Genomic DNA, 13,754 nt, shown 5'->3' on the forward strand with positions numbered 1-13,754 from the left:
ATGACTAAATAGATATCTGCGACAGAAAGCAAGATTTTATAGCACAGGATTCATTCTTTCCACAAATTGACAGTTTTGTTTCACAAAACAGATAAAATAACCATTCTGTGAGGCAATACTGTCAGTCACATTCCTGAACCAATAAGAACAAAGCTTATTGCCATATACAAACAAGATGAGAAGTTGCCAGCTCTGCTCCACATGGCTAAGGCAAAGTATCTGACCTGCTATAGAGGGCGCCCTCTAATGTCCCCCCTGTGCTGCATAGTAATAAACATGAACAAACATTTCCTAAAAGAGCTGCTGTTAAACACTACAGGTTCATAAATGGAAGTTTTTACAAATGGCTGAGAAATATAATGCTGCACTTATAATGATTGCAGAGAAAGAAAAGTATGCAAAACTTATATAAATATGATCATTTTAGGTGATATGGCTATTCTTATTGTAGTAACCTGCTTGTGTGGCCATTTTGGTTAAGGGCATTCCTGCTGTTTTGCCATTATCTTATGACTCACTCCTGTTCCTCTTCCTGTCTAAGGTGAGAGCAATAATGGGAAAGGCCACACCCACCTGCCATGTTGTATTAAATGTACCAGAAGTTACTGTGCTTGTCTGGCTGCTTTGCCTGACTCTCAGAGACAGTTATAAGTTTTGTATATGATAGTTAGACTCCAATGTCTCCTCCTAGCTGTAATCTTGCACCAATTAGCTTGTAGTAGTCTCTTAGTAATGTGCTTACCTATAGTTCAACTACTACATAATAGCTTGAGCCAGAGACTTGGGACTGATCATGTGCACACATACCTCCCAACTGTCCCTTTTTCAGAGGGACAGTCCCTCTTTTGACAGCTTAACCTGAGGTCCCTCATTTGTACTGGAAAGTCCCTCTTTTCTCTGCACTGAACAGCCAGAAAAAGAAACAAAATTTCTAACTTACCAGAAGTCATCTGTAGTATGGGTACTTCAATTTGTTAAACAAATTACTCACCACGTAAGGGAAGTGGCCCAGGTGCACTGCCCTGAGCCCTCAGCATAGGGGGCGGACGAACCAAAATGTAAAAAGGAGCAGGCACTCAATGAACGCAGACTTCCAGCAGGCACCAATTCAAAGTGTAAAGATCTTTATTGTGTCCAAAATTTCTAACTTAATTGGCTTTTGGCAGAGAGGCCAGTACAGCTAACAGGTGCAACTAAGAAACTTTGTAACAATTTTGAGATAAGAAAATAAGTAATTTTAACAGTTTAGATAAGGAGAAATATTTTCAAACTTTTATAACCTGCCAAACTTTGTAAAATAAACATGGTGATTACGGGGTGTGGCCCCAAAAATGAGTGTGGTCAAAAAAAAATTTGCCGCGCTACATGACAAAAAAATTTTTTCCCCTCTTTTTACTTCCAAAATGTTGGGAGGTATGAATGCATTCTGTATAGTATGATGTGTAGGTTATACGAGCAGCCACTCCTGAGTACTGAGTATACACAAAAGGGGGTCATTTAGGCAGGGGCAATTTTAGGGGATCATAATCTATTTATATAGAAGCAACAAGCTATACAATGCTTTAGATTTATTTATAACAAAAGACTCTAATAATGCCGTCCCCTTACCTGCCCAGTGCTTAACCCTTTCACATCAGAGTGGCTAGAGGGGGGCACAACACTAGAGCAGAGAGCACAACTGCGCCCATGTCACATGCATGTCCAGGGCCGCCAGCAGGGGGGGACAGGGGGGACAAGTGTTCCGGGCCTGAAGGAGGCCCAGAAAAGCTGCATTTTTCAAAGAGCCGGGTCCCCTTTACGAGCACCTAAGCCGTGCGGCCATTTCGCATATTACTGAATGCGGAAGTGCCGAAAAAACGAAGCTGAAGTCCCGAAGTGGCGAAAAGACCCGAATTCACGAAAGGAGGTGAAGTTGAAGTCCTGAAGCCTTTTGTTTACACACAGTACTCAGGAGTGGCTGCTCATATAACCAACACATCATACTATACACAAAGTGTGTCATACCTCCCAACATTTTGGAGGTAAAAAGAGGGACAAAAATGTTTTCTGCATGTAGTGCGGCAATTTTTTTGACCACACCCATTTTTGTGGAAACACCCCATAATTACCATGTTCATTATAAAAATTTGAAAATATTTCTCCTGATCTAAACTGTTATCTCAAAATTGTTATAAAGCATCTTAGTTGCACCTGTTAGCTGTACTGGCCTCTCTGCCAAAAGCCAATTAAGTTAGAAACTTTGTTTCTTTTTCTGGTTGTTGAGTGCAGAGAAAAGAGGGACTTTCCAGTACAAATAAGGGACCTCAGGTTAAGCTGTCAAAAGAGGGACTGTCCCTCTGAAAAAGGGACAGTTGGGAGGTATGTGTGCACATGATCAGTCCCAAGTCTCTGGCTAAAGCTATTATGTAGTAGTTGAACTATAGGTAAGCACATTTTTAAGAGACTACTACAAGCTAATTGGTGCAAGATTACAGCTAGGAGGAGACATTGGAGTCTAATTATCATATACAAAACTCATAACTGTCTCTGAGAGTCAGGCAAAGCAGCCAGACAAGCACAGTAACTTCTGGTACATTTAATACAACATGGCAGGTGGGTGTGGCCTGTCCCATTATTGCTCTCAGCTTAGGCAGGAAGCGGAACAGGAGTGAGTCATAAGATAATGGCAAAACAGCAGGAATGCCCTTAACCAAAATGGCCACACAAGCAGGTTACTACAATAAGAATAGCCATATCACCTAAAATTATCATATTTATATAAGTTTTGCATACTTTTCTTTCTCTACAATCATTATAAGTGCAGCATTATATTTCTCAGCCATTTGTAAAAACTTCCATTTATGAACCTGTAGTGTTTAACAGCAGCTCTTTTAAGAAAGGTTTGTTCATGTTTATTACTATGCAGCACAGGGGACATTAGAGGGCGCCCTCTATAGCAGGTCAGATACTTTGCCTTAGCCATGTGGAGCAGAGCTGGCCACTTCTCATCTTGTTTGTATATGACAATAAGCTTTGTTCTTATTGGTTCAGGAATGTGACTGACAGTGTTGCTCCACAGAATTATTATTTTATCTGTTTTGTGAAACAAAACTGTCATTTTGTGGAAAGAATGAATCCTGTACTATAAAATCTTGCTTTCTGTCGCAGATATCTATTTAGTCATTCAAATCTAGCTTGACATGCACTAGTTAGTTACACTATTATATATTATGTCCAACTTTGTTTTTACATAATTCATTCTGTAAGTAACTTTGCACATAAGTGTGTCCGTTACATGGAGGTTATACATTGGTGAGACAGATTGCTTGTTAAACTGTACAGAATGGAGTTTGTGATATAATGACATCCTTTTGTGCACTAACCAGATTTTGTTTTCATTCTTTAATAGAAATAAGTCTTTTGTATATTTTTTTTCTCTGTGTATGGTCACAAATACTTATATACCATGAGAGACATTCATTCTGTGTATTAGGGATAGTTTTGTATACAGAATGTATTTGGGACAAACGGAACCCCATATATCACCCCCTTCCTTTCCCCCCCAGCAGCCTAACAACAGAACACTGGGAAAGTAACCAGATAGCAGCTCCCTAACACAAGATAACAGCTGCCTGGTAAATATAAGAACAGCACTCAATAGTAAAATCCAGGTCCCACTGAGACACATTCAGTTACATTGAGTAGGAGAAACAACAGCCTGCCAGAAAGCAGCATCCTAAAGTGCAGGCTCTTTCTGAAAGCACATGACCAGGCAACATGACCTGAGATGCACCTACACACCAATATTACAACTAAATACACTTGCTGGTTCAGGAATGAAATTTTATATTGTAGAGTGAATAATTTGCAGTGTAAACAGTGTCATTTAGAAATAAAAACTAAACCATAAAAATCATGACAGAATCCGTTTAAAAAGTAAACACTTTGTGCTGCTTATAACAGGGCCACTGATATTGCAGTCTCCATAAACTACATTGTGACCAGGAGTTTCAATAAAATGTATTTTGTTCAGTTCATGGTCTTGTTGATGGTTATGATCATATTTAGAGATGCCGTAGGCTCTGTATAGGTCTCATACAACAAATAGAGTAAGAGACAATGCATTTAGGGTTAGAATGGAGACCAACTGCAAAGTGGCTCTACCCTCCTGTTACATAGTTACATAGTTAAATTGGGTTGAAAAAAGACAAAGTCCATCAAGTTCAACCCCTCCAAATGAAAACCCAGCATCCATACACACACCCCTCCCTACTTTTAATTAAAATTCTATATACCCATACCTATACTAACTATAGAGTTTAGTATCACAATAGCCTTTGATATTATGTCTGTCCAAAAAATCATCCAAGCCATTCTTAAAGGCATTAACTGAATCAGCCATCACAACATCACCCGGCAGTGCATTCCACAACCTCACTGTCCTGACTGTGAAGAACCCTCTACGTTGCTTCAAATGAAAGTTCTTTTCTTCCTGTAATAGAGTAAAGTTGTATTTAGAGCAGTGATGCAATGGCTAGAAACACAAATGGGTTCCCTGATAAAATATTATGTTCCCCCAAAAAATACGGGTGCTTGTGTGTATATTCTATCACTTTTTTATATTTACTGAAACTGTAATTTCTTTAAAGCTTTTAATGTTATTTATAAAATGTAAATAGTCCTATAGTCCAACCTTGGGTGTGGGTCACAGTTTGTCGTATACAAAACTACATACGACACACAGGGGCCCATTTACTAAAGGTCGAAGTGAATTTTCAAATTCAAAAACTTCAAATTTTTGTGTACTTCGACCATCGAATAGGCCAAAATTCGATTCAAATTGAAAATACTTCACAAATTCGACCATTCGAAAATCGAAGTATTGTCTCTAAAAAACTTCGACTTCGACACTTCGCCATCTTAAACCTGCCGAATTGCTGTTTAGCCTATGGGGGACCTCCTAGAACCTCTCTGAGTCTTTGGCTAAGTTTTTAGAAGTCAAATATTTTTTTTGTACTATCCTTCGAATCCTTCGATTTTTACTTCACTCGAAAACGGGCGTTTTCGATCGAAAAAATACTTCGACTATCGAAGTATCAAATTCGATGGTAGAATTTCGAAGTTTTTTTAACAAAGTTTGCCCCATTTGTCCTCTAACAGGTTTATTAGGAATATTTTGGGGAAGTGCTAGTGTATCTGATGAGAATGACCAAACACAGCATTGTGTATCAAGAATCATCACCTTAACTCGTGGCCGAAATAAAAAAATAAACATACAAAACAGAACTGACAAAATTCCTATCAGATTTTTTAACCTTATCCCAATTTCATTTTACATTTTTCTGAAAAACGAGTGTCATATTTAAACTTTAGACTTGGATAGTTGCGGGAAATACCTTTGTGTAGAAGAAGTTGTATATGTCATGTGACCATATGTGGCCAAGTGCCAAAGCAGCAATTGGTTGCTATGGCAACATTACATCATATGAGTCGATGATGTCATAATGTCAGTGACCTACTTAAAGGAAAACTATACCCCCAAAATGAATACTTAAGCAACAGATAGTTTATATCAAATTGAATGACATATTAAAGAATCTTACCAAACTGGAATATATATTTACATAAATATTGCCCTTTTACATCTCTTGCCTTGAACCACCATTTCGTGACTCTATCTGTGCTGCCTCAGAGATCACCTGACCAGAAATACTACAACACTAACTGTAACAGGAAGAAGTGAGGAAGCAAAAGGCAGAACTCTGTCTGTTAATTGGCTCATGTGACCTTACATGTGGTTTGTATGTATGCAAAGTGAATCTTACGATCTCAGGGGGCGGCCCTTATTTTTTAAAATGGCCATTTTCTATTTATGATTACCCAATGGCACATACTACTAATAAAGTATATTATGATGATAATGGTTTATTTAGATGAAGCAGGGTTTTACACATGAGCTGTTTTACTCAGTGTCTTTTAATAGAGACCTACATTGTTTTGGGGGTATAGTTTTCCTTTAAGTCAGTGCCAACAAGACAGCTGGTCATTTCAGGATTTTCACTACTGGACTTAACACCAGCAGTGAATTTTCTGAAATTATTTTTTTTTTTAATAACATCTTTTATATTAGAATGTCGTTTCGCTCATTTGCCAACAAAGGGTAAGAATATTCAACTTCTTCTCATATAGAGTATTTATGCATTATAACTAGGCTTGTGCTTTATGTGTTATAATTATTATTGGTAAAGTGCCAACTCAGCAACTGGTTGCTATGGTAGCGTTACATTGTGATATATGTTATGGGATGTTATGTGACCATATATGGCAAAGTGCCAAGGTAGCAATTGGTTGCTATGGCAGCATTACATTGTGATGTCATATGAGTCGGTGATGTCATAATGTCAGTGACCTACTTAAGTCAGTGCCAACAAGACAACTGGTCATTTCAGGATTTTTACTGCTGGACTAAACACCAGCAGTGAATTTTCTGAAATTATTTTTTTTGAAATAACATCTTTTATATTAGAATGGTGTTTCGCTCATTTGCCAACAAAGGGTAAGAATATTCAACTTCTTCTCATATAGAGTATTTATGCATTATAACTAGGCTGGTGCTTTATGTGTTATAATTATTATTGGCAAAGTGCCAACTCAGCAACTGGTTGCTATGGTAGCGTTACATTGTGATGGCATAATGTCAGTCACCTACTTCTTACAATTATTATTGGCAAAGTGCCAACTCAGCAACTGGTTGCTATGGTAGCGTTACATTGTGATATATGTTATGGGATGTAATGTGACCATATATGGCAAAGTGCCAAGGAAGCAATTGGTTGCTATGGCAGCATTACATTGTGATGTCGTATGAGTCGGTGATGTCATAATGTCAATGACCTACTTAAGTCAGTGCCAACAAGACAACTGGTCATTTCAGGATTTTCACTAGTGGACTAAACACCACTAGTGAATTTTCTGAAATTATTATTTTTTTTAATAACATCTTTTATATAAGAATGTCGTTTCGCTCATTTGCCAACAAAGGGTAAGAATATTCAACTTCTTCTCATATAGAGTATTTATGCATTATAACTAGGCCTGTGCTTTATGTGTTAGAATTATTATTGGCAAAGTGCCAACTCAGCAACTGGTTGCTATGGTAGTTTTACATTGTGATGTCACAATGTCAGTGACCTACTTATTACAATTATTATTGGCAAAGTGCCAACTCAGCAGTGAATTTTCTGAAATTATTTATTTTTTAATAACATCTTTTATATTAGAATGGCATTTCGCTCATTTGCCAACAAAGGGTAAGAATATTCAACTTCTCATATATAGGGGTATATTTAGCAAAGAGTGAAGTTAATTTTCGCCACAGTATGCTAGAGTGAAATTCCACCACTCTACAGTCATTTCTATGGGATTTTTAAAGGCATAATTTATCAAAGGGTGAAAGTTCACCCTTTGATGGCAAAGTGCCAAGGCAGCAATTGGTTGCTATATACATTGTGATGTCATATCAGTCGGTACTGTCATAATGTCTGTGACCTACTTAAGCCAGTGCTGACGGCATCTGTTCATTTCAGGATTTTCACTGCTGGACTAAACCCCAGCAGTGAATTTTCTGAAAATCATTATTTAAATAACATCTTTTATTTTAGAATAGTGTTTCACTCATAAAAAGATTAAAGGTTAAGAATCTTCAACTTCTTCTCATATACAGTATGTATGCATTATAACTAGGCCTGTGCTTTATGTGTTAGAATTATTATTGGCAAAGTTCATACTTTGTTCGTATTCATACCCAGTTGCTATTGTAACATTACATTATGATGTCATAATGTCAGTGACCTACTTATTACAATTATTATTGGCAAAGTGCAAATTCAGCAACTGGTTGCTATGGTAGCGTTACATTATAATGTCATAATGTCAGTGACGTACTTATTACAATTATTATTAGCAAAGTGCCAACTCAGTAACTGGTTGCTACGGTCACGTTACATTGTGATGTCATAATGTCTGTGACCTACTTAAGGCAGTGCTGACCAGACAGCTGGTCATTTCAGAAGTTTCACTGCTTTACTAAACCCCAGCAGTGAATTTTCTGAAATTCATTTTTTAATAACATCTTTTATATTAGAATTTTAAATTCGCTCATTTGCCAATAAAGGGTAAGAATCTTGAACTTGTGGGTAGTATTTCAAGAAGGTGCATCTGTTGGTATAATGTGGCTGCTCTCTGACATCATGTTCATACAAAATTATTTTGTGAGAGCTCATCCACATTGTATTCTGATTTATCTGTTGAGACTCACCAAATGCAAAATAAAAAAATTAAATTGTCATTTCTCTTGTGATTTTAATTGTAGAAATATCAACTTCTTCAGAAAATTTTGCATTAGATTGACACAAGTATGTGATCCTGTCCCGATCGACATAGAGAAAGGGGAAAAAGAGAGAAGGGCACCGTTTCGATACCTCTGTGCGAAGGTTACACTGCTCATACTTCTCATTATCAGATTCGTCCATTACATGGACACATATCTAGCTGAAGGTAAGACAGGGGCTGGAAGGAAGAAATACATTTTCTGAAGGTAACAGAACCACTTCACTACCTGTACTAACGTGTCCATATGGTACTTTGTTCCTCTTACAGGTGTTATGCCGTTGATTGAAGCAGAATATGAACTCTCCATTGACAAAGTTGCGAGAGTAGAAACATGTAAGGTCACATTCCTTGGACTTTCTCTCTTATGGATATACTTATCATTCCCTCTTTCTGTCTGTCTGTAGCAGATTTCTCTTTTAGTCAGTTGTGGGCTTGGTCCATGTCTGAAGCTCACAATATTCTCTCTCTTCCTTCAGGTTTTGCTATTGTTTTTGCCTTGGTCAATCCATTCTTTGGACATCTATCAGATCAGATCAGCCGGAGGACCCTCATGTGTCTGGGAGTAACGTATTGGACTCTGTTTGTTGCGAGCTGTTCCGTAATTCCCCAGGAGGTAAGAGTCGATGTATTGGATGGTCAATGAGATTTCACTTCGCGTATAACCTGTACTCAGTAATATTAATTCTTCATGAATCCTAACTTATAAAAATTTGTACCCTCTTATCCTTTAGTGGGGTTGGACCATCCCTTTTATACGGAGTGCCGTGGCCGCAATAGAAAGTTTTTTTGCAGGCATTTCCCTGACCCTGATTGATGACCTGTGTCCACCTGAAAATCGACGAGGGACTTTATGCATGTTTAACAGTGTCAGCTATATAATGGGGTAAGCTGCAAGTTGTACCTGGATTCCTGCTACATTCCTGTTGGTTTGTGTGTGGATTCTGTTATATTAACCCTGAATCTCCTTGGTTCTGTTACAGTGCCTTTGGGATCGTTGTGGGAGCAATTGTGCCAGTCTACTTAGGCTCAAACTGGCGTCATGCACTGCAGGTAAGGAAAATTCAACCGGGTACCATTATTTATATTGGGGTGATGGGAAGATACAATTGAATATTGGCTAAACATTAAGAGATAAATAAAACAGTGGTTGTTGTGAGATATTAGCCTTTTATTATCAGTTTAGTTGATTGGATACTCTACATGAAAAGAGATACATGGCTGGGTACTTAACTGCTGTTTTCTTTGGACACAGGCAGTTGCAGGCTTGGGATTAGTGTGCCTAGTGTTGCTAATCTGTTTCATGAAGGAACCACCTAGATGCTACACTGAGGACCACAGTGATGACCCTCAGATGCAGATCCTCAGTTTCCAATATATTTGGAAGTTGACCTCCTCCTTCTTCAAAAATCTGAGGATGCTATTTAAAATGTGAGTATTATTTATGATAAATAACAATCAAATGGAAAATTGCAGAAGATGTATATATTACTAATCCCTCTCCTCCACTTTCAGACGGAGCTTTGTTTTTCTCACCTTCGCTTCATGGTCCGTGACGTTCATTAATGAAGCCATGTTTGCCCTTGTTCCTGATTTCCTGAACCAAACCAGGGCCGTGACAAGCAGTTTGTTTCCCTGTCTGTTGCCAGATTGTTACTACAGCGACTTGTAAGTCTCCAGAACTTGTACATATTTAGGGGCAGATTTATCAAGGGTCAAATTTAGAGTTCATGGGAATTTTATTAAACTCCCATAAACACCCAAGAACTCAAAATTCGACCCGCAAACTTAAATTCAATTCAAATCGAATCGTTTTGAATCGAATATAATGTTTTTTCTCTAAAAACAACTCCATTTTCAGGAAGGCTGCAAACAACTCCAAATTTATCCCAGGACGTTCCCCATAGGTTAAAACAGCAATTCGGCAGGTTTAAGGTGGCAAATAGTCTAATTCAAAGTATTAAAGGGCCAGTACATGATACATTTCTATAATCAAATTAGAATTTTTTTTAAAAACTCAAATCAAATTTTAACTATTCCCTAGTCAAATTTCACTTTCACTTCGACCATTGATAAATCTGCCCCTAAATGTGTGTTTAACAGTCCCATTATGAACAAGCCTTGCTATGGTTTAGCAGATAGCCTTTAACAAGTGCACTGTATTGTTTAGGATGTATATTAAATTGTTTCAGTTCAGGATCTGAGAAGTTATTATTAGAGGTACATTATACAGTTTGAACAATATAATAAACATTCTTGTCTCTTTGTCTCCTTCTAGCATGATCTATGGTTTGATTAAATACATGGCTGACATAGTGGGGATACAAATAGGAATGGTGATCATCACTCGGTGGTTCAAGATGTATCCATTCGCTGATCGACTGGTATCCGGTTTAGGACTTTTGGCCTCTGGATCTTTCATATGCATCTTCCTTTTCAGTGTAGAAATCAGCTTTACCCTTGCCTATGTGAGTTATATCCATTGAATTTAAGACACAATAATGTTTGTACTCCCAATATCATGGGATGTTGAGATTGAGAGAAGGTGATAGCATGAAGCTAATTAACTTAGATTAGAAATAGATTATTTTTATGGCCCCAGTTCTACATGAATGGTTTAAAATATTACTAACACTCGAGGATAAGTTAATAAAAGTGATTTGAGAGCCAACCTTAGAGATGACATCAACATTGGCACCAATAATTGTATTAAATTATTCCATTTAGATGTGGGTTCATTTTATATTTTTATCTCACCACCCTACTCTCTCCTACAGGGGTTCATCTTTGTAGGTGGCGTTCTACTGAATATAAACCAGGCTGTAGCTACTGACATGATACTGGTAAATATATCTCTTGAAGAACTTTTTCCTTTCATATCCTGGTTTACCCACAGACAGAATCATAGTGTTTGGGTCCTAAACATCGGGTTTATATGCTTTTTTATTGATAACGTAACCCCATGTTGGACACCAATAAGCGCAAGATATGATATCAAATAATAATAATGGCAGTGACCTCTTCCCTGATAATCCCTTCTTTTCTCTCTTGCCAGTCGGTAGTAATGCCAAATTCCCGTGGCACAGCAATAGCCTTGCAGTCTTTTATAGCACAGTTAGGAGGAGGGGTATTTGCCCCATTTATCATTGAGAAGGTAAGTGCATTTGATTCCCCTTAAGATTTTAAACTCTAGCAAACCCAACCTTTTAGCTTTATATCTGAGCCACTGTAAATGGTTTGTTATCATAGTGTCTCTCTGCTGTGCAGTCCTGTGTAATATGTCACCACTTTATAAACATGCAACAATTAACTTCTATGTCTTTTATCAGATTTCTGAGGTGATCCAGATGTGGCAACCAGAAACCAGCCCAATGCACTGCTTGCAACATGCCTTGATAATATTGCCAGTTCTGGCAGTGATTGGAGGATGCTTCTTCCTCTGTACAATCTTTTATGAAGAGGATCGGAAAGTAGTTGAACAGGCCCGCACCCCAAGCCCACCACCTGAATTGTGAGTACACAGTATAGGTTAATTAATGCACAATGGATTATAGGAAAGAATGAGATTTGTATGACGTATAGATGACAATGTAGAGACTGGAAGGCAGTATTCGGTAGTATAAATTCCATAAAGGATACCATGAAGGTAGCAGAGGGTGATTGGTAGTAAAAAGGGTTGTTTATGTTGGGGTCTGTGTGGAGCTATTCCTGTCAACTACCTCAAATTTCCAAATCAAAAAGTTGTCTATCACAGTAAAAAAAAAATAGAGGAGCTTATTGAGGATAAGCAGAAGAATGGGAATATTGGGTTATGCCAACACCAGCAAAAATGTATGACTTGGAGTGTTTGTAGGTAAATATACAGAGGTAGAGGTACAGGATGCAAGTATAAATCTCAAAGATTTTACTTTTTGCTTCTTTATTTTTCCACTGACAACTCAGGAACCTACAGGACATACTGGTGTACGACTCTGAAGATCCTGGATATGCTGCTCAGCCTTCTCTAGAATTGGCTCCTGAGTCTCCAGATTCTGCTGCAGAACTACCTGCTCAGCCCCCAGATCTTGATACATGCAGGTTCTGCTGCTTTCCCTTTCTAGGACTGGCTCCTAAGCTTTCATATCCTTCTCCAGAGATACCTGCTCAGCCTCCAGATCCTTCTCTAGGACTGGCTCCCGAGCCTCCAGATCCTGCTCCAGAACTACCTGCTCAGCCTCCAGATCCTTCTGTAGGACTGGCTACCGAGCCTCCAGATCCTGCTACAGAACTACCTGCTGAGCCTCCAGATCCTGATACATGCAGGTCCTGCTGCTTTCGCTTTCCCTTTCCTAGGACTGGCTCCTGAGCTTCCAGATCCTGCTCCAGAACGACCTTCATTAATGAAGCCATGTTTGCCGTTGTTAATGATTTCCTGACACGAACCAGGGCTGTGACAAGCAGTTTATTTCCCTGTCTGTTGTCAGATTGTTACTACAGCGACTTGTAAGTCTCCAGAACTTGTACATATTTAGGGCCAGATTTATCAAGGGTCGAATTTAAAATTCATGGGAATGGGAAACACATGAGGGAAACGAGGTGGGTGGAGAACAGGGAGGAGAAAACTATAGACAGGGAGAACACCTGAACATATAGCATAGGAACCAGGGCCAGCCCTAAGAGCCTCCAGTGGCTCATGGAGTAAGTGCAGCACACAGGGTTCAAGTCCCGGGCTGGTCCTTACATTACCCCCCCCCCTTGAGGATCGACCACCGGGCAATCCCAAAGTCGAATGCCCCCCCCATACTTTTTAGTCCAATAAGTGGAACACTACTAGGACCCGGAATGGGAGCATCAAAAGGAACAGAAACCACTTCGCAAGAGTCATGAACCACCTCTCCAGGATCAGGGACCAGAGCAGAAACATCACAGGCACCTATTACAGGTGGCGGACCAGGAACCAGGAGGCACCCATTCCGATTAGAAGAAAAGAGGTTCCACCTAAATATTCGGAAGGGGTTTTTTACAGTGAGAGCTGTGAAGATGTGGAATTCTCTCCCTGAACCAGTTGTACAGGCTGATACATTAGATTAGCTTTAAGAAGGGGTTGGATGGTGTTTAGCAAGTGAGAGAATACAGGGTTATGGAAGATAGCTCATAGTACAAGTTGATCCAGGGACTAGTCCGATTGCCATTTTGGAGTCAGGAAGGAATTTTTCCCCCTCTGAGGCAAATTGGAGAGGCTTCAGATGGGTTTTTTTTGCCTTCCTCTGGATCAACTGCCAGTTAGGCAGGTTAAAAAAAGTAAAAAGGTTGAACGTGATGGACGTGTGTCTTTTTTCAACCTAACTTACTATGACAGGATCTGTTAAAAGGAAATTTGCTGGAAATTAGAAATTGTGTAAAAAAAT

The 13,754-nt window shown here is 38.8% G+C and overlaps 1 protein-coding gene across 4 annotated transcripts; it reads left to right on the forward strand.

Moving 5' to 3' along the window:
• Window positions 1-8,322: 8,322 nt before the first annotated feature.
• On the forward strand, window positions 8,323-13,355 carry LOC121394722 (protein spinster homolog 1-like). Of its 4 annotated transcripts, none has more exons than XM_041566411.1 (9): window positions 8,323-8,703; window positions 8,847-9,253; window positions 9,351-9,798; window positions 9,883-10,035; window positions 10,646-10,835; window positions 11,145-11,210; window positions 11,423-11,521; window positions 11,697-11,878; window positions 12,310-13,355. In XM_041566411.1, the coding sequence occupies exons 3-9, from the start codon at window positions 9,671-9,673 to the stop codon at window positions 12,710-12,712; spliced, it is 1,221 nt and encodes a 406-aa protein (XP_041422345.1). In that variant the 5' UTR covers window positions 8,323-8,703; window positions 8,847-9,253; window positions 9,351-9,670; the 3' UTR covers window positions 12,713-13,355. The 4 variants fall into 4 exon arrangements, with proteins under 4 accessions (XP_041422345.1, XP_041422343.1, XP_041422344.1 ...); XM_041566409.1 differs by having other exon boundaries at window positions 8,847-8,983; window positions 9,102-9,798; XM_041566410.1 differs by having other exon boundaries at window positions 8,323-8,535; window positions 8,638-8,703; window positions 8,847-9,798.
• The last annotated feature ends 399 nt before the right edge of the window (window positions 13,356-13,754 follow it).

This window comes from Xenopus laevis, chromosome 6L, assembly GCF_017654675.1.
Source record: "Xenopus laevis strain J_2021 chromosome 6L, Xenopus_laevis_v10.1, whole genome shotgun sequence".
NCBI lineage: Eukaryota > Metazoa > Chordata > Amphibia > Anura > Pipidae > Xenopus > Xenopus laevis.